Source organism: Aspergillus glaucus (assembly GCF_001890805.1).
Source record: "Aspergillus glaucus CBS 516.65 unplaced genomic scaffold ASPGLscaffold_3, whole genome shotgun sequence".
Classification (NCBI taxonomy): domain Eukaryota; kingdom Fungi; phylum Ascomycota; class Eurotiomycetes; order Eurotiales; family Aspergillaceae; genus Aspergillus; species Aspergillus glaucus.
The window spans coordinates 259371-282791 of NW_019170455.1; the positions used below are offsets into that span (position 1 = coordinate 259371).

Consider the following 23421-nt stretch of genomic DNA (forward strand, 5'->3'; position numbering starts at 1 on the left):
AAAAAAAAAAAAAAAAAAAAAAAAAAAAACAAGCTTGAATGTAACCTCTGAAATCATCCTGACATGACCGATTTTAGTAGATATCATAAAATGCGAGTATGTTCTTGCTCCCGGACACCAAACAAACATATTGACACAACACATACACACAACTACGAAAATGGCAACATCCTTCCAATCACACATCCACCATAGCTTCGAACCTCACACCTCAGACCTCCTCTTCGGCGGACGCCGAGTCTCAGACATTCTCCGGGATGGAGACACCTCAATCACCCGCCGCAACTCCCGCAAGTCCAGCACAGATAACTCCGCCTTAACTGAGATAGTGCATTCACTTGCCAACCGCAGCAGCAGTGACATTCTTCCCTCACGGATCATCGGAGCGGATTATGAGACTATCTTAGAATGGGTTAGCTCCGAGCGGATGAGGAAGCTGCCGGCGGAGGGGAGCAGCTATGATAAGGTGCTGGTGTGGGCAAGGTTGTTTGTTGAGCGTTTGCATTCGTTTGATTTGGCTGTTGAGAGCTTCGCTGGGGATAATCATATGGCAGCGCAGTTGGCTTATGTTCATTGCGCAAGCTTACTCGGTGTATGTCCCTCTCGCAGTACCCCCTGGTGAGGCTGATACTGACGATTTCCAGCTCGGAGAAGAAAACTCCAGCGCCCTGCTCGACCTTTTCGGCTTCTTCTACCGCTGTTCTATGGGCCTAGGCAACCTACTCGACCGTGCCGAACTATTCATCGTCTCACAGAATATCAGAGACCAGCTGACCCTGGCTTTGGCGGATCTAGTCACCCTTGTCGTCGGGGTTTCTAATCACTTCCTCGACTCGCTGGGACAGTTGACGTCTGGATCTGTGTCGATTGATATCTATAGTACCTTTGCGGCACCTATTGAGAGTTTCCGTACGAGGTGCGAGTATGTTGCTGAGTTGATGTGGAGCCATCAGCTGGCACAGGAAGGCGTGGATACCAAGGGTAAGTCGTTTCTCCATCTTCTGGCGGACTGGCTTGTTTTAACTTATATGTCTTCTAGTGGCAAAGCTCGAAACTATCAGGCAATGGCTTGAACCTGAAGATCCCGTGCTAGCAAATATCACCGAGAGCACCGCGCACTTCGCCCAGGAGCGCGAGGAATCGACCTGTCTCTGGTTGATGCCGTACCTCAACCGTTTCCTGAAAGGCGAGCAGCACACAATGGCTATCACTGGTCGGCCTGGGTCGGGCAAGTCCATTCTGGCAACAGTCATCAATGACCATCTGCAATACCCGATTGGGGGTGTGAACTACAAGTCGATTTTTGTACCAATCAATAGTCGAGTTCCAGTCAACACAACCCCTCGCGCAGTTGCAAAATCTATCCTCTCCCAACTCTTCGCCGGCCGCATCGGCAACGTCGACCTCTACCAAATCCTCTCAGGCGCATGTTCCCAGTCCCAAAAGCCAATCGACAACGAAACATACGACAATACCCTCTGGACTGCCCTCGGAAATGCCCTCCAAGCCAGCCTTAAAGGCGCTAAGGAACTCGTCCTCGTCATCGATGGCGTCGACGAAGCAAGCTGCGGCCAGTCCGCGCTGCTAACTCGGCTCCGGGATGCAGCTGCCAACGCATCCAAGCTCAAGCTGATCGTGCTAGCTTCTGAGGAGGAATCGGCAGCTAAGGCATCCAAAGCGCAGACTACGGTGCATATCACTCCGGAACTAATCTTCGACGACGTGGCTGCTGTCGTCCAGAGAGTCTTCCAGGATTTTCCGGCATTCGGCCAGATGTCCGAGGAGCAGCGAGAGTTGAACGTCACCCGTATCACAGAGGCTGCTAATGGCTCGTTCCTATGGGGGAAGCTCGCGACGAAGAAGATCCGTGATGAGAATCATCCTAACGCGGAGAGTCTGGATAAGGCCATTGACAGCTTGGTGAAAGCAAATCTCTCCGTCTCAGATCTCGTCTCTCATCGTCTAGGATCAAACTTGCCCGAAGACGGAAAGAAGATTCTGTCCTGGCTCGCGATTGCGTCCCGTCCGATGACGCTACGGGAGTTATCTGCTCTTCTCTCCGTGCAGTTGGACAAGGGCACCATTGTGGAGCAGGAGAGTAACCCGCTGACTCTTCTGGAGCCGGTGACATCACTGGTGCTCTACCAGGGTAACATGCTCTATCTGCGCCATGGCCAGATCCGTGCAGCTATCACTGATGCGTCCGCGAAGGGCTCCCTCTTACCCGCCATCAAGAATAGGCACGCGGATTTGGCTCAGCGATTGCTTCTCTACGTCAAGAGGAGCGTGGCAAACGGCAGCGAGCCATCCTTGACGCCCTCGGATGAACTGTCCACAACGACCCAATTGGAGAAGTACCCTCTCCTGGACTTTGCTCTCCGGTACTGGGTGAACCATGTGAAGACGGCATTTGGCTGCACCACAGACCAGGAAATCAACACTGCAAGCAAGGAACTCCGCCCCGTCATGCCCACGACCCCAGCCGTGCCGCTGCTCGAAACGACCGTGTGGAAGAACAAGCCAACTCCGGCGCTGGTCAGCCTGCGTACGCTGGAGACCAGCATCTACGAGCAAGTCTTCACCAGTAACCACGCAGCCACTCTACAAGCGGTCCTCTGCCAGGCTCTTGCTTTCCGGCCACTCTGGGACACGGCACAGATACAGGCAACCCAGGTCTTCTACCACGCCGTGAAGACCTGCCAGAATGTCCTCTCCGTGCAGCATGTCATCACCATGCAAATCACCAAGGAATTCTTGGACATCACCGCCAGCCGGGTCACGGCTTCCAAGACCGATGTCATGACGAAGCGGACCGAGATGCTCCAGCTGCTGGTGGAATGCTACAAGATCCACTACGGCGCCACGAGCGAGATGGTCGTTTCAGCATCGACGCAGCTGTCGGAGCATTATAAGTCGATCAAGGAAGAGCACAAAGCGCAGGAGGTCTTGAATTCGATTCAAGGAACCTCTACAGAGAGTCACCCCCGGTCGAAGTCTCTGACGACCGATGAATCGTTGCTTGTGCAGCTCCATGGCCGTCGAGAATTGATTCAGGAAGGCACTATTCTCGCGCTGGACGAAAAGGAAGAAGACGATCTCCTTTCTTGGTCTTACAACTTCGACTCCATGACCAAGCAGGCTGAGAAATTTACTGCCGAGGGAAATGTTAAGGTCGCGGAGCGCACGTATGTCGAGATCTGGCAGCGAACCAGCAGGGATTTCCGTCTGGAACGATCCTCGCAATTGGAGTTGCAGAATATCAAGGCGACCCTGTTGTACTCCAAATTCCTGCAATCCCAGAAGCGAGACAATGAGGCGTCTTCGGTTCTCTCGGGTTTCTGGGAGGAGTACGAGCACACCATGTCCAGCTCGGAAGCCGTGGCATCGCAGTTGATGGAAGTCGCCAAGGTCATGAAGTCCGTTGGACTGTCGTGTACGGCTCTCAACGTGTTCAAGAAGTGCGCCCAGAACGTCAACCAGCAGAGTTCCCTGCATAAAGAGCTCCAGAACCTTGCCCAGTCCACTTCCAAGGAAGTCATGCAGAGCGCGGGCACATCGACATCGACAATGACCGAGTCGAGTTTGCAGGAGATGGTCTTTGGCAGCACATCTGCATCCGCATCCAAGAAGGACCAATTCTCTTCCACGGCCACAACCGCGCTTGTCCAGATGTACATCTCCCAGCACCGCTGGCGCGACGCCACCAAGACCCTAAAGAAGATCCTGCTAGTAATCTGGTCCGCGCTATTCGTCCCCTCAGTCCACGACGTCGTCCTCCCATCCGAGAACGTCGAACACTGCGTGGATCTTTCAGAAAGCCTGAAAGACTGCTACCGCTACCGCCACCGCTCAGCCAAAGAAGAAGACATCTGTCTTCGTCTCTACCACGCCGTCCGCCGTTCTCGACCAGCCGGCGACAAACTGCTCGACCGGGTGACCAAGGATCTCCTCCGCGTGTACGAGCGCACGTCACAGACGGAGAAACTCATCCCCATCCACCAGGATATCCTGAATAACTATAGCAAGCGGTTTGGGGAGGGACATCCGACTGTGCTCCGGGAGTTGCGGATTTTGGCTGAGATGACGCATTCGCGCGCGGAATCGGTTGACTATTATTCGCGCATTTTCAAGGTTTTGAATAAAGACTCGAACATCTGCCACCGGGATGCGTTCGAGCCGCTGCTTAGTGTCGTCACGGAATTGTTCAATCAGGGACGGTTCTTGGATGCGTTGCAGCCGTTTACGGTATTGTTCAATACCCTGCCGCACACGGACGTCAGCCCTAAGCTTCAGGATCAGACGTTCGTGAAGTCGGTCTTTGATAACTACGTGCAGTGTCTGCGATTGGTCCAGGGAGACGTCCATGTTATTCATGATGTGGCGGCTCAGTATCGCAAGACGTGCACGACTGTCTTTGGAACAACGGCTTCAATCACGATTCAGGCCACGCAGACGCTGGCGAACATCTGTCGCGAATCTACAAAGTATGAGTCCGAAGCAGTGCAACTCTACGAAGAACTGCTCAAGACGCAGTCGAACGAAGTAGAGATCGATCATGAGGACATCCGGGCAACGCTGGATGCGATCTACGAAGACCAGTGTGCTTCTGTCTCCTCATCCACAGAGTCCGTCTCCAAAGAACAGATGCAGAAGGTGATCTCGGTCCGAAGTCGACGTCTAGCAACTACTCGGTCGACCTACGGCTGGGCACACCAAGACTCGCTCTCGCAGATGGACGAGCTTGTTTCCCTATATGCCAAACGAGGTGAAACACACTCCGCCGTCTCGCTTCTCCAAGAAACAGCCATCCAGGTGCTGGTGACAGAGACCTCAACCACGAAGCTGACCGCTGCCGCCAAACACATCGCTTCCAGTTTTATAGAGACAGGTCAGGTCCACCGCGCTAAGGAACTCTCGCAGGAGATCTATCGCCAGATCGTCGCCAAGGATACCGTGAACATTAGCACGGCCAAGTTTGATTTGACCGTCAAGCATCGCCGGACTCTGGCCTTCCTGGCTCAATTCGAGTACAGTATCCGCGAACGGGAGGAGTCGTCGTTGACCGTGAACGAGATCTATTCCTCGCTCACGGCTGAGTATCTGTACTTTGAGCAATTCAGGGCGGAAATCAGCTCCGCAAAGGCGAGCAGCTTCCAGAGCATTATCGGAACTGTTTCTCGTCTGCATGGATTCCTCCGTTCCAGAAGTCGATGGTCACCTGCTGCAAGACTCGTGGACCAGTTCACCAACTACTTCGTCTCAACGCAGAACGAGAAGATCCAAGTGAGCGCAGGCCAAGCAAAGGTCTTCATCAGCGCGCTCCTAGAATACTTCAGCACACACACATCCCACGACTTCCTCCGCTCCGTCGCAATCGCCAGCTACAACCGCGTCGAACATCATCTCTCCTCCAAAGACTACCAATCCGCCTCCGACCTAGCCCTAACCTCCTTCAAATTCATCCGCGCTCACGACGGCTTCTCCTCCTCCGTCTCAACCATAAAACTAGGCTTCAAGCTCGGCCTCGCAGTCTCCGGCCGCGACATCCAACCCCGCCCCGACCCCCCAACTCGCAAAAACATGCTCAGTACCTCCGCAATCATCATGACCGATATCCTGGGCCACTGCAAGCTCAAGAAAATCGACCTCTCCCAGCTCGACCTCCTCAACCTGAATAACCTAATCGGCCTTCTCGACGAGCAGAAGGACTACAACACACTGGAATGGGTTCTCTCCTCATTGTGGAATAGCCGCGAGCGTCACGCCCCCTGGCAACAACAATCATCTTACACCCTCGCCCTCGGCCGCATGCTTGTAATCACCCGCTACCTGGTCGGCGATTACATGGCTGCTATTCGGCTGGCTGAGGACATGGTGTACAACAGCGCTCGCGTACACGGGCCCCGCCATACGAGCTCCATCGAAATGACCATTCTCCTCTCGCAGATGTACACCAGCGTCGCGCAGGGGTACCAGAACCAGAAAGACCGCCGCGACCTCGCGTACAGATACTACCGCAAAGCCGCGGGCCTGCACGAGAACGCCCTGCGCGTCTTCATCGACCCTAGCGCCACCGAAATGCTCGACACTGCTTCCTCGGGCTCCGAGTCCGAACCGCCCAGCCCCGGAGAAGGGGTCGAAGAGCAGACGGGAAAATATGTCCGGAAGCATCTGCATCTGCTTAAACTTGCTGTTGAGCGGTTGGGGAACTGGCCCAAGGAGTACTCTGAGTATGAGAGGTTGAGTTCGGAGCTGTTTAGTGCGTTTGGGAGTGATTTGAAGGGGATTGAGGGGGTTGATAAGTGGAATTTGAAGAATTTTGGGTCTGGGAGGGCGGAGGCGAGTGATGATTTGATTTCGGTCAAGTCGTATCCGGGGATGGGGTTGGAGGGACATGCTGTTGCTGTTTGATTTTGGGGGGGTTGAGGGATTAGGATTTGAGAAAAAGTTTTCTGTATTTCTTAGTTAGTCCTTTGTCCGAATAAAACTCTCCTTAAACATTATCAATTAATCACTGCCCTAAAGCAAACAAACTATTTACAGTATCCAAATCTAAGCCTTCGCTCCAGCCCTAGCAATAACATCCTCCCAGAACCCATTCTCTCCACTCGGAGCCCTCAATCCCTTACCGTCATTATCCGCGTCCTTCGCACTAGCAGGAGCCAAGCTCTCAGGAAGAGACTCCAGAAGGCCCTCCCCATCTCTGGCAAATGCAATCAACTCCTCCTCAGCGCCCCATTCACCCATCGCCATGATGCCCATCGGCACGCCGTCATTAGAGTAACCGCCGGGGCAAGTGATAGCAGGACAACCTGTGTAATTCGCCAACCAGACGTACTCCATGTTCCTGACGGAAGACTTCCCGTCTGACAGACCATGCGCAAGATCTGACTCCCCGCCGTCAATCCTCCACCCCGGGATCGGGGTGGTGGGCGTGAAAATGAGCAGACCAGGATGTTTCTGGAAGAGATGCGCGAGGTGTGACATGAGGAGACTACGCAGGCGCTGCGCGGCAAGGAAATCCGCGGACAGGATCTGCCACGCAGCAACGGACATGAGGACCTTGTTAGGCGCGGAGAGGTGCTTGATCTGCCGTTTGGGGTCTAAGCCTGAGGCGATCTCGGACATGATGGTGAGGACGTGTGCGCGCTGGCCTTCGGGGAGGTAGGGGATGTGGATGTCGATGGTTTCGTAGCCTTGTTTTTTGTAGTAGGCGAGGGCGTTGTCGAAGGCGGCGCGGACGGGGGGTTCGGCGCGGTCGATCCAGTCGCGGACGAGGCCGATTTTCTTGGTTGTGTTGGTGCTTATGGGTGTGCTTGGGGGAGGGAAAGTGGAGGATGTCGAGTCTTCGGATGCCGGGGGTGGTGCGGTCATGACGCGGTATGCGTGGGCGAGGTCGTCGATACTTGTTGTCATGGGTCCATAGACACCAACTGTAGGTGCGAGGCCTAGGGTAGGCGCTGCAGAGACCCGGCTGTGAGAGGGCTTGAGTCCCCAGAGACCACAGAAGGAAGAGGGAATTCGGATCGAGCCTCCGCCGTCTGCGCCCAGGGCAATGGGGACCAGTCCTGCTCCGACGGCGTAGGCCGATCCTCCTGAAGAACCACCGCAGTAGTAGTCACGGTTGTGAGGGTTGCGCGGGGTGCCGTAGTTGGGGTTGTTGTTGTTTGTGTCTGTCCGAATTAGCACCCCGCCTGTGTACCTGGGTATATGCGCACTCACCCAATCCCAACTCATGCATCGTAGTCTTCCCAATAACAATAGCCCCCGCTTCCTCCCACTTCCTCACGCACCAAGACGTCCCCTCCAGCCCATTCTTAAAGTCCAACTTCGTCCCCAGCGTCCGGTCATACCCCTCCACATGCACTTCATCCTTCACGACAACAGGAACCCCATCCAGTGGACCCAGCGGTTTCCCATTCTTATACCGTCCCGCAGAAGCCTCCGCCGCAGCCCGGATCCCATCCACTTTCGACTCAAGAAACGCGACCGAGTGCTTACCGGGCGGTTGCGCATCGCGACGGATCAGAGGCAACAGCGTCTCAACGACATCAATAGGCGACAATTCTGCAGTCTTGAATAGCGCATGGTAATCCGCCGACGTATAGTATCCATTCTTTCCCTGCCTCTTTGTTTCTGGCGCGGGGGGGTCCGTCGCAGTCTCCGTCTGATCGCGACGCACCGGGATCACGGTGGGATCGTAGCGGGCGGAGTATTGCTTGAGTTGGGGGATGTCGTGGATAACGTCGAAGCCGGCATTCTTCCAGAAATGGCTCTGAATGAACCCGATGTTATGGATCCTAGAGGAATTCCACGTATTAGGTTCGGTTTTTGCCGGGGTGTAGTCTGGGGTGTTTGTTTGCTCACAATGTAGCTCCGATCACCAATGGAATGCCCCGGAAGACGGGGATCGACTGGGTTTCATTTTGGTAAGGTGCCGGAGGGCCTTCGCGGGGCTCTGGATAGTTGATGAATTGGTTGTTTTGGCTGGAAGTCATACTGAAGTTGAATTGGGAAGTGGTTGAGTGGTTATGGGAGGATGGGCAGTGGTGATATAAGAGTGATAGCCGAGTGGGACCCGATGATCACATGTCTGCAGAGTACTAGTACAAATAAAGAAATATGCTGTGCGCATTCAGTAATATATAACTAGTCTAGAATATAAAAGAGTATTTCAAATCGTCAACTTGATGTTGGCTTTGTCCAATCCCACCGCAATTCCTGTTAGAACTGCCGCATATCCCACCAAGACCACCATGGCTTGAACCGTACTGACATCGAGTGTAGGAATGCTCAGGTTTACTGCTCCAGTGAGGAGATTCGCGAGAAGGAAGATCGCGAGACCATTCTTGTTGAACGCCGTCATGATCTGGCTGGTCGCGAATGAAGTGCGCTCCGCTTCGCCCTCCTTGGACGGTGTCCGAGGGACCGGGAAGAACACGGTCTCAATGAGGCAGAAGAGGAAGAGCTGCGCATTATTAAATGCGCAGACCCAGAGTACGTATGGCATATTTGCAAGCCGGCGCGAGACCGGAATATTGGCCCCATAGCCTCCCGCGTAGGTGGAGTTCAGTACAAAAAGAGCCGTCCACGCCAGCGCCTGAACAGCCAGGCTGACGAGCACACTCTTTCTCGCTTGCTGTGGTGTCTTCATTGTGTCCCGGGACATGATACGGGCGCCAATCGCCCGACCAGCCAGGAAAATGGCTAGATAGCCCAAGAAGGAGAAGACACCTTCCCGGTTCTTGGACAGTAGGTCCGGCCCACGATCCGCAACCATAATGTACCATTTCAAATCCGTTGACTCCAGAGCAACCTGGTACAAAACGGCAATGCCCAGAGCAAGGACTTCATATGACGGAATGAACGCAGCCAAGGCATCAAATATCTCCACAAACGGTGCCAGAAGCCCGATGGTAAAGAAGAAGTTCCAGTGCACGCCGTATTCCGTCACATGCTCCGCATAGTCGAGGCCCTTGACACTGTACAACCGTATCAAACCCAGAACCAGTAGCGGGATGGAATGACGGGTTGAAGCCATGAATCTCTGCACCAAAGGTGTCCTCTTAGCCTGGTTGCTCCTGCTCTTCAGAAGCGAACGAGCAGATACCACTCCTCCGGAGAACACGAACGACCCCACGCCCAAATCCATCAGCGATGTTCCCCAATTCTCAGCCTTGGCGAAGCGGCGGGGGAAGACGCGAAAGTCAACCGCCAGTATAGCAATGCAGGTGATAACCATCATGGCGGCGCGGTAGATTGTGAGAAACGGGTGGATTGGCAAGGACTCGAGCTGGTTTGTGGCATTGTGCGATTTACTCGAGGCTTCTTTTTGCGGAGGTTTGGCTTTTTGAGTGCGCGGGCGAGGGGTGTTGAGGAGCAGGAGGAAGACAGGCGACGCGATGAGGAGGTTTAGGAGCAGCGGAGCAGACGAATATAATGTCGCCGCGAATAAGATGGCCGTTACGTTCAGTAGGAAGTCGACTACAAGTGCGGCGGCACTGTACGGCGCGAAGAACGACAGGCGGGACTGAAGAACAGACCACAGAAGAACAGCGACCTAATTGCACGGCGTCAGTTAGCAAACAGAAATCAAAGCAAGTAATTTATATCCACGTACCGGCGCAACCAAAGTGACTGCGTTGATTTCCAGTATACTTCCTCCGGAGAGGTCCGACACAAAGGCCTCTTTTCGGGCTTTGTAGCTTGGATCCATCCTGACTGTTTACGGGAGTATGTGGACTGTTGGATCACATAGCCTTACTCAAAGAATGGGTAGTGTTGTCTGGCCTTTTTTTTTTTTTTTGTGATGTGTTCACAAGATTCCGGTATTCGGATCGCCGACTCCGCCTACTTTGTTTCTATCCTCCACCATCATTTTCCAACTTAATGGTCCTTTGCGGGTCATTCTGGTAGGCAATTCTCCCACAAACTTGAGGTGCCCATCTAATAGTAATCTAGATGAGAATAGCTAATACCGAATCCAAACAAGAGTGAAGCACTTGATATTACAAACAGTTTCTATATGAGTTACGTCCTAAGACACGGAACCCTTGAAACGTGCCAGCAGGGTATCATTCCTCAGGCAATACATGAGCTATAAGATCGTGATATTGAAACTGTGCGATGAGACAGACGTTGGGATAATGCGAAAATGAACATACCTCAAGCACAAGACAAACTTGCATCAAACCTCTCATGTGTCGAACACATACTGTGACCATCCTTTGCGAAAACTGCTCGAGAGTGGTAACGCTTCATCGTCGCATGCTGGCGGATTGAGGAGACATTTTCTGATACAGCCTCAAGACCCCCAGCCGTCGTTAGGCGTGGAGTACCCCATACTATCCCCCGAACGCGATGTGTGACAGCACTCCTAACCATCAATTTTCTAGCATCATGAGACACCTCAAGTCCCTTGGGGGATCCCAAGCTAGGATCTCCAATTACTCGTCGGTGTTGCCCATGCTATGGTGTATCGAGGAGCCCACATTCAGGTCACCAAACACTTGCTGTCTACAAGTCGCTCAGAGATTTTGGATAAGCTCATTGTATTGCCTGAGGATACGAATCAACAAGGCTGGATCCGAGGCTTGGGTCGCCTTGATTTACGCCCCAAGGCTTCGCCCAGACAGGAAACTCAATATCATTCTTTGCGATATCGTAGTCTATTCTCAAGTCCCATTGAAGGAATAAACTCTTTACTGTAGAGGCGAAATAGGACGACTTCTCAATACGGATTAGTGTGCGCGAGCCGCCTACTTGCCTGCTTTCTCCTCTAACGTCCAGCGTCTTCTGATGGGAACACACTGACTCGCTAGAGCCATCAAAGACTCAGTCTTTTACTTTCTCCTAAATCTGCAGGGAGCCTGTGACATATGCAGTTGGCCGTATGATCAGCAAGATCTGAGCCAGAACAGCCTTGAATGCCCAAGACCCGCAGAGACGATGACAGATAGGTGGGCGATCTTTCTCTCGTATGCAACGCAGAATACGGAAGATTCATCCGTGAGAAGAATCTACGGCCTACTGCCTACTGCCGAACAAGAAGGTCCTCCTTCTTGCCGAAACCCCGTCTCGAGGGTCCAAGATCCAGTGTTCATTTGTCGACAGACGGTCCAGAAAAGCCCTTGCTCTGATCAGCAAGGAATAATAGAACGGTGCGGGTGTCCGTTGCAGAATCGGATCTCGGAGGCGAAGGACACGGCATATCGTTGACCAGGATGGGTTAGTCGCACGTTAACGATCAATCAGACATCGGCTTTTTGCCTCGAATATGACAAAGATGTTCAACAATCTGAATCATAGAATCATATCAGCGGTGTAGAGGCGGCAGATGTTAGCATCACTGGGAAAAGAACGCCAGAAAACCGAACTTCTAGAAGGAGCACGGGTCTTTCTGACGTCTGTGCTAACTAATTTCGTATCCTATACGGAGTGTCCGGCTGCACCATGATACTCCGATATTGTGTTCTGTTTCAAGATGGGAACGAGGGAAACGTGCTCTGTGTTAATATCGACAAGGGTTTTTTCAGAGTTCTCGACACGGGTTTAATCGGACGAAGCAAAAAATCCACTTGGTCGGCATTTGCCTACAGAGTTGCGGTTTAGTACGCCTTCAAACGCAGCTAAATTAGGAATTATTGCGATTAACGCGTCGATCAAGTGAGGCGACCAGAGTGTCTTCCAGAAGAATACCCCTGTACGGAGTAGGGATATACACGGCTTCTCTCTATGGTGCGACTTCCAGGCTCTCTGTCTACTACGACTACTATGTTTTGCAGCAACCAGGCCCACATATCTCCCGACACACCGGACAATCAACCTCTTCGGACGGGAAGCCGTGGAAGGAATGAAGGAATTTCCGGAATTTCATCATCCTGAGGAAAAAATAGTGCAGCGGAAGTGAGATTTACCCCTAGAGTTTGGGTATGTTTATGGGTCCCGGATGGTTTCTAGAAGCAAACCTTGGTTCCATTCTCAACTAATTATGCTAAATACCCGCTAACCTGGCCTGGTAGGCAACGAATTGATCGATGTGCGTCATACAGAGAACACTGCCCTTTTTTTCCCCCCTGCTTACTGGCGCCGTAAAGATTTCCTCAATGAAATCCACCTCTTCTTCCTCCGAGTCCGAGTTTGGCCTGGGTTTTGAAACTGGGGACTCTGAAACCCCGATTTCTCTCAGGCCGGAAGGATTCTCAAAAAAAGCAAAAGGGGAAAAGAAAGGATCGGTTTTCTTGCGCTTCCTGTTTACAAGTACACTCGAGGCATCTCTCTTCCAAAAATCCAATGCCGCTAGCCTTGGTAAGGTAAGCAACGCGATTTGATGCTGCGTGTAATAATCGCGATATCTGATCTTCGCTCGTGTCGGTCAAGGACTCACCTGTGGTTCGGCAAAACTCACCAGCGGCCAACGAACACGAGAATTGCTTCACTTCCGGAGTACTTTTTACTCGATACGGAATAAGCTAAGAGGGGGGAGCCTCTAGGTTCAGTGACCGCCAAGAAAGGTCGATCCTGGGAAATCACCCACTGGAATTTCAAATAAGAGGCCGAAGATCGGTATTAGCCGTCCTGTCCACTTGTTTGGTTCAGCAATCCTCCTTCCTGTTAGATCAATGGCTGCATAAGTCAATGTTGTTTCCCCATGCATTTCTTGGTCGGCTGGCTACCGAGTACGCTAGTGAGTACGATCCAGTGTCTCTAGGGTTTCCCGGGTTTTCCACTTTGGCGGCCCCTGACGCCGATTGGGTTGGGTAGTGAAGAAATGGGGAACATATCAACTGCTGAATGGTGGATTACAACATGCCCATGTGGCGTTGAATAATAATGTCCTCAAGGATCCACAACACCTAATGAATACAGTTACAGACACGGTGCCATATACGGATTCCCGCCAAAACAATAATAATAAACAATTGACTTATTTATACCGGGGGGGGGAGGGGTGTCACAGGGAGAAAAATGAAATAAAAAATAAAACAGGTTCCGGGACTTGTTCGGTGATGCTCTCTCAACAGAGGAACGTCACCGGTCTCAACACGCACATACAGTATCTTGGTCTTTGCTGCTACATAGAAGCCAACCAATCGCTCCAGACCGACTGTCCCCTATGAAATTAGAAGAGGGATTAACTATGTTCACGGCATAAAGTCGGGAAAGTCGGGAGGCGCGTCTAGAGCTGACCCATACACGCCTGACATATCTGCTGCCACGGTCTCTTGTGGCCTAACCAATCCCAACGGATTGGCGAGATGATATTCATGGCGTCAGTCAATCTATCGGCTTCTAAAAATGCCTTGACGATATTCTCGGGACTTCGGACATTAACTAGATAGTATAAACGGATTTAGTTGAGTGCCTAAATGACGATCTGGAGAAGGGAGCGATCCTTAAGGGTGTATACCTAATTTCTTAGGAACTCTAGCCCGAGGGGGACGAAAAAGGAATTTACTAGCCTAGGAGAGGAGCCACAGCCAACTCCTCCGATCGAGGCTCCTCCCCAAAGCACACTAAAAAAGGTTATCTGCCCATTGCTTTCCAGATATTCTCAAACGGCTTGTTTTTTTCCCACCTCCTTACGGAGTTGGACAAACATAGCAACAAGGTTAGGGTGACCCACGCAGATGGAACGACTACAGTCACGAATTGAGATTTGAAGAGACAGCCCGGAACCTTTTAGTACCCCACGCTTCCCGTTCTGGAACTACCGTTCTCGCTTTACACTTTCGACGTCGCATGTGTACCTCGATACCAACAAAAGCCCATTGCCTCGCTCGCTTCTCTGATAAAAGCAAGACAACTGCCTGGCCACCACCCCCCCCCCTCCAGTCCTCGTGTGACAACATCCGAAAGCATTCCTCTATCGCATCCGAAAAGGTACACCATGAGCCCTAACAGAGATACACCTACGCCGAAAAAACGAGAGTCGCGCGCGGGGACCCGCAAAGTGACTTCTTTGTCTGCGGAACAGTTGGAGAGAAAACGGGCGAATGATCGAGAGGCTCAAAGGACCATCCGGCAGCGGACAAAGGAGCACATTGAGAACTTGGAGCTTCAGGTCGCGGAGCTCAAGGCAAGGGGTCAACAGTTTGATGAAGTTGTACGGCGCAATGCTATCCTGGAGGACGAGATTAATCGGTTACGACATCAACTGGCGATAGTGGGTGGCAGGCCAGGGTATTCGGATCCTCATAGTGAGTTCTTTCCTTTCTAATTTTTTTTTTTTTTTTTTTTTTTCTTTCTCCCCATGGTCTTATCGTAATGGTTCAGTCGCGTGGCCACAATCGCTGACAAGTTGGGCAACAACAAAAGCATCCTACAACAGCCCACCAGCACCTTCGCTTCCTCCACAACTACCCGGACCGCTAGGCCTACACCCAGCATCTCGAGCCCCATCCGCCCTATCGACGCCAAGTCAAGTATCTCTCGCCCCAGACTGGCAACACTACAGCTCAGTCCGGTCGCCTTCATCCCTCTGCGAAACATCAGAGACAGAATACCCGAACCGGGTCGAGTCATACATGTTGGGAGGAGGGCAACTCCAAGCCCCTCAAATCCCATCGCAAGCACCAGCGTCAATGCCCATTGCGCCGCCGCAGATTCCGGGCTTCAATGCCTCTGGCGCTACTCGTTTACCAGATCCAACGACCCCGTCATACTCGCAGTACTACCCAACTAGCAATCCCCACCCGAGTCACGGGGAGGACTTGCCGCAACATAGTCCTCAGCCGGGTGCGATGGCGTACGGTGCTGCGCCGCGGTCGATTCCTGATGCGTCTATCCCACCACCTGACAAGGGTCCTGGCGAGTATCCAGTTTTCCCACAGCAGCAGCCGCAGTTTCAGAATGCCCTGGGCCGACCACAGGGTAATCAGTCGCAGTACACTTACCCTTGGTACCAGCAGTCTTGAGAGACGGTTGACGCGAGTCAGGGTCACGGAAGAAATTTTTGCATAGGCTCCCGTTCCCCTCTACCGGGAATAACACGAGCTGCGAGTCCAGGTTGTTGAACATTTGTTTACCTTCGAAAGAGCGGGCTCTACGATCACTACAGAGAGACAGAGAGACCGGGTGGTCTTACATCCCGTCAGGGTCATAAGGGTGAGAACGCGTCCGAGGCTAGGAGAGGGCTTATTTTGCTATCGTGCTGGATCACAGAAGCGTGAGTGTGACCAGAAAACAGCCGAATACGCGAATAATTCATCCATAACTGACTCTCATTTCGATATTTTACAGGACTCCTTTTGTTTTGTCTCGATGAACCTATCTTTCCAAGAACCTTTCTACACGACGACGTTCTCCCGAACCTACCCTGATCTATTGCGGCGTTTTCTGCATTAAACCCCAGACAGAGCACGGCTATCTCGTCTCGAGGGACAAGGGATAATAATAATCCTGCTGGAATAAAGCATCCAGAGATCCGATAACCGACCCCGTCGCGCACGAGAGTTTTTTTTTTTTTTTTTTTTTTTTTTTTTTTTTTTTTTTTTTCATTTTATTATTTCTTTTGTTGCATTCTTATGTGTCACGAGGTTATTTATATTCATGGTTGCATGGCTGTATGGCTGTATGTTGATCTACACTGCAGTATATAGATAGAGATTGGTCTAAAAGGGCCTTATAGATTTCTTTTGTTCTCGGTATTTGTTTTTTGCACTTTGTAATTGTGCTCGAAAAATAGGAAAAAGAAAAAGAAAATGATGCCCGAGATCCAGGGTATGCACGATTGTTGATATGATCTATCATACAAGGATCATCATAAATGATGCCCCACAAAGCTAGAAGATATACATTTAAAAAAAATAAAAATAAATAAATAAAAATGAAAAGTGAACAGTCCACCCCTTATCATACGCCATGTATACCCAAGGAAAAAAAGTGATAAACCGGAAAATCATCAATCAACAGATCATCTCATTCATTGCGTATATTGCTTCTGCAAGAGCTTCGCAATAGTCTGCAGCTGAATGTTACTCGTACCCTCGTAGATAGCACCAATTTTGCTGTCCCGGAACATCTTCTCAGCAATACCCTCACGGACGAAGCCCATGCCGCCCATCCACTCGACAGCAGAGCCGGAGACACGGCCGGCAACTTGGGAAGCGTACAGCTTGGCCATGGCGGCGTCCTGGACGAAGTCTTGGCCGGCTTCCTTCTTGCGGGCGGCGTTGTAGACCAGGGCGCGGGCAGCAGTGATCTCGGTGTAGGCCTGGGCGAGCTGGTGCTGCATGCCTTGGAAATCACCAATGAGCTGGCCGAACTGACGGCGGTCGTTCCAGACGTATCTGTAAGCACTATGTTAGCAAGAAGATTGCTTGGCTGAATTGGGGTTGTCCTACTTAGCGGCATTCTCCCAGGCACCGAGAGCAAGACCAGTCATCTGAGCGGCGATACCAATACGGCCCTCGTTGAGGACGCCAATGGCATACTTGTAACCCTGACCCTCTTCACCAAGCAGGTTGCTCTTAGGGATGACGACGTCATCGAAGTTGAGCACACAGGTGCTCGAGGCCCGGATACCAAGCTTCTTCTCCTTCTTGGCAATCGAGAACCCGGGAGTCCCCTTCTCAACAATGAAAGAAGTGATACCCCTGTAGCCCTTGCTAGGATCCAAGTTGGCAAAGACGATAAACACACCAGCTTCCTGAGCGTTGGTAATCCACATCTTCGAGCCGTTCAACTTGTACCCATCCGCCGTCTTCTCAGCCTTAGTCTGCAACGCAAACGCATCGGATCCGGAGCTGGGCTCAGAAAGACAGAACGAGCCCACAGACCCTGTGGCCAACTTGGGCAGGAACTCCTTCTGCAATTGACTGCTACCGTATTTCATGATAGCGGTGTTGACGAGCGTGTTGTGCACGTCGGCCAACACACTGACACTGGGGTCAACCCGGGCCAGCTCCTCAATCGCCACAATGGCAGCGGTGAAGTTCATGCCGGCTCCGCCGAATTCTTCGGGGACTTCAATAGCCATCACTCCCTGTTCAAAGAGCTGCTCGACGATGGTGTGGTCCATGGACTCTGCTTCATCCATGTCGCGAACCTTGGGGCCAATTTGTTCTTGAGCAAACTTGGATACTGTGTCTTGCATGAGGGATTCAGTCTCGGAGAGGTGGGAGATCGGGGTAGGCGTCAGGTGGGAGAGGTCACCGTCCCGCCGGCGGGGGGTGGTAGAGAATGCATAGCTGGGCTGGTCAGTTTCTGTAGATATTTCCCTGCTTCTGCTCTGATGGGGAAAGCATCAAGGGTTCGAGAGAATTGCATACCTCTGAACTGGCCGGAAAGAAGCTGGTCTTCTAGCTACGAGTCTTAAAGAAGTAGCGCGGGACAAGGGCCGCAAAGCACGGGAAATGGAAGCCATTGTAGCGGAAGGACAGGGAAGTAGATCCTAAACTCAAGAAATAAACACAGTCACGAGTTCTTGAAATTGAAGAAGAGAAAGAAGGAGGGGAAGAAAAAAGAAGCGAGGCAAGACGTTCGTTCTCGGTGTTGGAGGGGATCACAGGGAAGCGCAGACAGCCTCGGCTAACCGCGGGCCCGCGGGGATCCTCAGTAAATCCGCACAGCACACGAGGTAACCGTCTGTCTACAACACGCTCAGAGGAACGGGTGAAAGGATTGTACTACGGACTATCTTATCTCACATGCTAATCACTTTGTCCAGATCGAACTCCTTCGCCTGCGAAAAATAATACCCCCGCTGATTCGCAACCACCCTCGTACCTGTCCGCTCCTCCACAAAATCGCAGTTATAGTGAGTGTGGCCAAACGCCCAGACACACACCTGCTCAGTCTTCCAACACCCCGCGTCGGTCAGATCAGTCGCAAAGGCAGACGAAATGGGACTGTTCTTATGGGCAGGATCAGCCGCACGCGGGTCGCCAGCAATCGGGCTATGATGGGTGAACACCACAATCTTGCGGCGGGGATCTGTTCGGACAATCTCAGAGACCTGATAGTTGAGCCATGCTAGATCCGCTTGATGGGCGGCAGAGTGGTCCTCAACGGTCCAGTCTTCGATCTGGTAGAAGTCGTTGAGGCCGAAGCTCACGCGTTGCTCTTGGGCTTTGGTGACTTGGGAATAAAGTGTGCAGCCGAGGACGGTGATGTCGGGTGAGAGATCATACCGCGTCTGGTCTAGGAAGACAAATTCTCCGAGATTTTCGGATTGTCTTCGCTTGGTGATCACGCCTGAGAATTCTTGCACTTTGGTCCGCACGGTCGGCCAGTTGGAATGATACGGTTCATGGTTGCCCAGTAGGAAAAAGACGACCTGGAATTTGCGCAGTTGTGCTTCGAGGAAGGCGAAGAGACCATCGTCCTTGACGTTACCGATATCTCCAATGAGAGCGAGATAAGGTGCCTTAGGAGAAATTTCGAATAGATCGTAAGCAGTTGGGGTCTCCAAATGGAGATCAGATAAGATTTGGATGGCCATCTCGCCTTGTATTCAGCGATTGGAAGAAACAACTTCTGGCTCTGGTGTGCTGGAAATCACTCATCCATAGATGGCTGCCTTGGTAATGCTGACTGCGTACGTGTGCCGTCACTTGGCACCATAACAGTCGATATTCACCCCAACATTCTCTATGATTTCATATCCAACCAGTTTTTGAAGCCACACTCATGATTTTGAATGGTGGATGGGTGTGGCGTTGGGAATGTGGCGGTGCATATTATATGGCGCAGCGCCCCAAAATGGAGCAGCCTGCGATTTACATAAGCCATCTTGTTGGATTCTACGCAAGCGCTCAGAGATGTATCAAGATAAATAAAGGCGGCTCGTTGCTCTGGAATTTACTACTGTCTACTACTCTGTACTGTCTAGTCTCTTTGTCTCTATCTGCTTGTGTGGCTATTTTTATCTGCCACTTGATACCCATCGAACGACGTCATTATTTCCCCGCGGCGGACCACATCTCTACAGAGTAATAATTGTTCAAATTGTCCCCTGAAACTCACACTTAATACATACACTCAATTCACAATGGCGGCACCCGATCACGACCCTCGTTTGCTTTACAGCATCAGCAATATCACCGCATACCACATCCAAAATGGCGAAGAAACCGAACTCACCCCCTCGGGACCCCAGAACCTCTCCCTCCTAATGGTCCCAACGAGCACCACTCCTCAAGGAAATGGGCCAGCAGAGGAGGACTACTACCTCCATCTGCACCTCCCTCCGGAGCTTGACCTCGCTCTTCCCGCGACGACTCAAATCTACCACCAACCGCCGACCAGCTACTTGATTCCCCGCTGGGATCTTGGCCCGGATGCGGGCGCGTTCATCCGCATACAGTTTCCTGGGGTTGGGACTGGGCCGGAGAAGGTGTCACAGGATGATGTGGATACCTTTGAGACGATTTTGGCGCAGTGCACTGCGTTCCTTGAGAGGGCGCCGGCGCCTGTGTCCAAGGGGCATGCACCGTATAACCCCGCGAACTTTGCTCCGGGCGAAGGATATGTCTCGCCTGGGACTAAGCCTACTAAGAATGCGCATGGGCAAATTGTACTGATAGATGAGGAGGATGGTAGTGTTGTGGGAGAGATGGAAGGGTACGATGTCGTGGAGAGGCCTGGTGTTCAGCCGGGGTCAAAGAGTAAGTCACCCCCTCACCTCTTGAGCACAAGCAGGGAACAGTAGCTAACGATCTTAAAGGGCCCGTTGAAGTCCAACTCCCCCAAGAAGGCGAAGGCAACCAAATCAGCGTCGACAATGCCTCTGAAGAATACCTCCGAATGGCGCGCCATCCGGCCTACAAAAGCTCTACGATTGTCCAGTCATCGGCGACGGCGTCTCGTCTTGTTGTCACCGGCTCTTCGTACATCTCCAATGTCTTGACCAGCGGCGCAGAGGGCTTCACTAAAAAGGTCAAGCCCAACCAGCAACCCATGACCTTCTCGGACACAACACACGCACGCATTCGAAAGATCGGGAATTTCTCCCACGGCGCGGCAGATTTCTCGGCCAAGACGGTCGGCCAGGTGGGCAAGTACGCGCAGAACCTTGGTGCATCTCTGAGCCGTAAAAGGGAAAAGGGCGAGCGAGGCGCCGACTACAAGCCCGGAATGCTCAACAAGTCTATGATCGCCTTCTCCACACTGGCGGATGGTATCGAGCAGGGCGCGCGGAACCTCATGACTTCGGGCTCCACGGCGGCCAGCACCATGGTCGCGCATCGCTACGGTGAGGAAGCAGGCTCCGTAGCCGCCAACTTGACGGGTGGTGTCAGGAACGTCGGGTTGGTGTATATCGATGCATCTGGTGTGAGTCGCAAGGCGCTTCTCAAGTCCGTGGCTAAGGGTATGGTCGTTGGACGCATGAAGGACGGTCAACAGGTTGTGGTTGGTTCTGGCGATGGTGGTGAGGTTCCACCTGAAGTGAGCGGGGCTGGTCCTTCGGGCACCCGGCCTCAGGGCTCTGGGGCTGGTCCCAATCCCGTTGCCAGACGTCCTTCGCCAAACCCCACCCCGCCTCCTGCGTATGGTGCGTCAGACACTAGGTCGCTGGGAGGATCGGGTATGGGTGGGGGGAAGCGTTAGCCTATTTTGCTTCAGAATCGAGATACTATGATGTTTGGTTTACTCTAGGCGTGCGGAGTTGAAAATCGCGTGATATAAAATGATATCTACTCTCGATCCATCACCCATACATACACTCATCAAACTCCTAACTCATCGTACCCGATCATACTTTACATCTATACATGCAACCAACACCCCGTATCCATTACACCACAACTCCAAACTCACAACCCCAATAACACCAAAGCAAACAATCAAGCCTGCTCCGCCCCCTCAATCGGCTTCACAAACCCGACCCTCGACCCCGTAAAAACCTCCTTACTAGGCGGCGCCAACTCCTCAAACAACATAGCCTTGAAAATCGACATCCCGGGGTACTTGGGGCTTTTGCTTAGAATGGGACTGCCGCAGTTTCCGCAGAATTGGCGCTTCACATTACCCTTGTTAGCATAGTTCGGACATGGATATAATGCAGGGTCCAGGTGAGGAGGTACCTGAATGCGATTCCCACTATCCGTGTTTGCATCCTTGTAGATCTTCAGACTTGCATGCGGGTCGTTGATGTTGGCGGTGGAGTCTTCGACGGCGTAGTTTATTGAGAAGGCTATGATAGTCAACCTATTACTTCCCATTCTTTTATACCCAGATAGAGATAAGAAACTCACGGCCACCGCCTGCTTTGGTACAATTGCGGCTATTCGATCAAAGTAAATAAGCTCCATGCATATGCACATCCTCGGAGAGGGGTATGTATGTACCAATGGCAGACCAAAGTATTTTCCGGCTGCTGATCCAGCGAGACCTGGATATTTCCGCAGTTGCAGACGCCTTTGAAGGGCATTTTGACTGCACTCTGGCAATTGAAGGATGAATTGAAGGGAATACCCAGGGGTTAGGGTAGATAAAATAAAACAATGCTCCGGGCGGGGTTAATTAACGGCTGCGGAACTGTTCCCTTTTTGACGCAGGAATTGCATACGGAGCGCGGAAGATTTTCCGGTGTATAAACATTTGTACAATCGGACGAGTGATAAGGTAGAGTTATAGATTATTATTCCTTTGTTGATGATTCCTGACACCTTATACAACTACACCAGAACATCAAAACAACCGTTTCTTGGATGTACATAATTTGTATGCAATCCCCAGCACATACCTAACAACAGACGTCAATTTGCCTGTTATCACTTTGAAGCACTAGTTAAAGCGCAATTTGCATGGTGATTGTTACCTCAGTAAGCATTGTCCAAATGGTCTTGCTTTGACAATGACAGCTATATGGGAACCCCAAGCTGATTCCGCATACTTCTAGAAATTGTTCGGATTGGCCCCATGAATCTCGATTAGCTCCTGGCAGTTGATGTACGGGTCCGCGACCCATTTCCAGACTTTTTCACTAAGGGAGTCGTCGTACTCTGGGCCACGAACCCCCTTCCAGTGCACAGCGATTCCTTTCACATTCTGACATTGGCCCCCGTATCCTCTAGGCCATTGGTTAGATTGGTTGGTTAATCGTCACGGCTGAGTTCGCAGGAGAGAAAACGTACTTCATCAGGTAGAAGAAGGGATACGTTTCTTCGGCATAATTGTTGAAGGGTTGTCCGTTCGGTCTTTCCTCTCGTTGTATGGGGGGTTTCCTTTCAGATTCCAGGTAATTCTGTAGAAGTTCGAAGCCCCAATTATTTGTCGGAGCCAAGAAGTTGATGAGGTCTGCTCCGTCGTCATTTCCGTCTTTTTGCGATCTAATGATCCATCTGAAACCTTTTGAATCCTTCCAGTGTGGTCACAATGATCCCAAAATCTGCCATCTTCTTCCTGGTTGCATGTGTGACAAGAACCCTTTATCATCCGTCTATAACAAAGAGTGACAATACTCTTGTTGAAAAACATAATGCCATGATTAGACCCGTAGTCTTGTAATTCGAGGTCGCTCCAAAAGAGAGAACGTTATCATGTCGCTCAATCGCTTCTGAAATGGTGTCTTGATTCTCAGTGACGCCGAAACCCAACACAACAATGCTTTTAGCGTCGAAGATCGCACAGTTTGGTTGGCTCCTTGAACATTACGGGACTTCGAAACTCGTGCGACAAAAGGAGGCGTCTATATCGAAGACTTGATCTAGGTAGCCTGTAGGTATGCCAGAGACACTGAAATTTGTTAAAAGTACAAGAACGGATAGGTCTCGGCACAATTGCCAAATTATTGTCCGTTTTGTCTCCCTTTCCAAATCTGTTCGGCTCCAGGCCATCTTGTAGGAGCTTGAAGTCCCATTTCTTTGGGGGAATCAAGAATTCTATCATATCACCTCTGTTTCCATCTCATTGCGATGTATTCTGGTGAAATGAGAACGGACTGTGGCCCTGTAATGAAAGAGCGGTAGTGCTCTC

General features: G+C 51.6%; 9 protein-coding genes across 9 annotated transcripts; 3 read left to right on the forward strand and 6 right to left on the reverse strand.

Moving 5' to 3' along the window:
* The first annotated feature begins 111 nt into the window (after positions 1–111).
* Positions 112–6530, forward strand: ASPGLDRAFT_71885 (NACHT domain protein). Its single transcript, XM_022549579.1, has 3 exons — positions 112–592; positions 645–981; positions 1040–6530. Exons 1-3 carry the CDS (start codon positions 161–163, stop codon positions 6409–6411), a joined length of 6141 nt encoding a protein of 2046 aa, XP_022404308.1. The 5' UTR covers positions 112–160; the 3' UTR covers positions 6412–6530.
* ASPGLDRAFT_42661 (amidase) lies at positions 6476–8511 on the reverse strand. Its single transcript, XM_022545646.1, has 3 exons — positions 8368–8511; positions 7723–8300; positions 6476–7673 (listed from the first exon to the last, which is right to left on the reverse strand). Exons 1-3 carry the CDS (start codon positions 8496–8498, stop codon positions 6553–6555), a joined length of 1830 nt encoding a protein of 609 aa, XP_022404309.1. The 5' UTR covers positions 8499–8511; the 3' UTR covers positions 6476–6552.
* Positions 8512–8674: 163 nt separating this feature from the next.
* Positions 8675–10216, reverse strand: gwt1 (putative GPI anchor biosynthesis protein Gwt1; the record flags this gene model as incomplete). Its single annotated transcript, XM_022544136.1, has 2 exons — positions 8675–10060; positions 10121–10216. 2 exons carry the CDS (start codon positions 10214–10216, stop codon positions 8675–8677), a joined length of 1482 nt encoding a protein of 493 aa, XP_022404310.1.
* Positions 10217–13974: 3758 nt separating this feature from the next.
* ASPGLDRAFT_975198 (uncharacterized protein) lies at positions 13975–15530 on the forward strand. Its single transcript, XM_022550606.1, has 3 exons — positions 13975–14110; positions 14171–14699; positions 14818–15530. The coding sequence occupies exons 2-3, from the start codon at positions 14390–14392 to the stop codon at positions 15414–15416; spliced, it is 909 nt and encodes a 302-aa protein (XP_022404311.1). The 5' UTR covers positions 13975–14110; positions 14171–14389; the 3' UTR covers positions 15417–15530.
* An 893-nt stretch (positions 15531–16423) lies between these two features.
* Positions 16424–17866, reverse strand: ASPGLDRAFT_119102 (acyl-CoA dehydrogenase; the record flags this gene model as incomplete). The annotated part of the gene is made up of 3 exons (XM_022540018.1): positions 16424–16790; positions 16845–17690; positions 17772–17866. 3 exons carry the CDS (start codon positions 17864–17866, stop codon positions 16424–16426), a joined length of 1308 nt encoding a protein of 435 aa, XP_022404312.1.
* Positions 17867–18145: 279 nt separating this feature from the next.
* ASPGLDRAFT_63778 (Ser/Thr protein phosphatase superfamily) lies at positions 18146–19388 on the reverse strand (the record flags this gene model as incomplete). The annotated part of the gene is made up of 2 exons (XM_022548710.1): positions 18146–18948; positions 19385–19388. The coding sequence occupies 2 exons, from the start codon at positions 19386–19388 to the stop codon at positions 18146–18148; spliced, it is 807 nt and encodes a 268-aa protein (XP_022404313.1).
* A 104-nt stretch (positions 19389–19492) lies between these two features.
* ASPGLDRAFT_63779 (senescence-associated domain-containing protein) lies at positions 19493–21051 on the forward strand (the record flags this gene model as incomplete). The annotated part of the gene is made up of 2 exons (XM_022548711.1): positions 19493–20108; positions 20168–21051. The coding sequence occupies 2 exons, from the start codon at positions 19493–19495 to the stop codon at positions 21049–21051; spliced, it is 1500 nt and encodes a 499-aa protein (XP_022404314.1).
* A 236-nt stretch (positions 21052–21287) lies between these two features.
* On the reverse strand, positions 21288–21874 carry ASPGLDRAFT_118127 (GFA family protein; the record flags this gene model as incomplete). Its single annotated transcript, XM_022539931.1, has 4 exons — positions 21288–21461; positions 21528–21637; positions 21699–21727; positions 21792–21874. The coding sequence occupies 4 exons, from the start codon at positions 21872–21874 to the stop codon at positions 21288–21290; spliced, it is 396 nt and encodes a 131-aa protein (XP_022404315.1).
* Positions 21875–22341: 467 nt separating this feature from the next.
* Positions 22342–22585, reverse strand: ASPGLDRAFT_32127 (uncharacterized protein; the record flags this gene model as incomplete). Its single annotated transcript, XM_022544137.1, has 2 exons — positions 22342–22516; positions 22581–22585. The coding sequence occupies 2 exons, from the start codon at positions 22583–22585 to the stop codon at positions 22342–22344; spliced, it is 180 nt and encodes a 59-aa protein (XP_022404316.1).
* Positions 22586–23421: the final 836 nt, after the last annotated feature.

Excerpts from the sequence above, each read along its gene's own strand:
- ASPGLDRAFT_42661 (XM_022545646.1), bottom strand. The coding sequence starts at position 8,498 with ATGACTTCCAGCCAAAACAACCAATTCATCAACTATCCAGAGCCCCGC. Across the intron at positions 8,301-8,367 it reads TTGGTGATCGGAGCTACATT|GATCCATAACATCGGGTTCA; the intron begins GTGAGCAAACAA and ends GAATTCCTCTAG. Across the intron at positions 7,674-7,722 it reads GATGCATGAGTTGGGATTGG|ACACAAACAACAACAACCCC; the intron begins GTGAGTGCGCAT and ends TAATTCGGACAG.
- ASPGLDRAFT_975198 (XM_022550606.1), top strand. The coding sequence starts at position 14,390 with ATGAGCCCTAACAGAGATACACCTACGCCGAAAAAACGAGAGTCGCGC. Across the intron at positions 14,700-14,817 it reads AGGGTATTCGGATCCTCATA|CATCCTACAACAGCCCACCA; the intron begins GTGAGTTCTTTC and ends CAACAACAAAAG.
- ASPGLDRAFT_71885 (XM_022549579.1), top strand. The coding sequence starts at position 161 with ATGGCAACATCCTTCCAATCACACATCCACCATAGCTTCGAACCTCAC. Across the intron at positions 593-644 it reads ATTGCGCAAGCTTACTCGGT|CTCGGAGAAGAAAACTCCAG; the intron begins GTATGTCCCTCT and ends GACGATTTCCAG. Across the intron at positions 982-1,039 it reads GGAAGGCGTGGATACCAAGG|TGGCAAAGCTCGAAACTATC; the intron begins GTAAGTCGTTTC and ends TATGTCTTCTAG.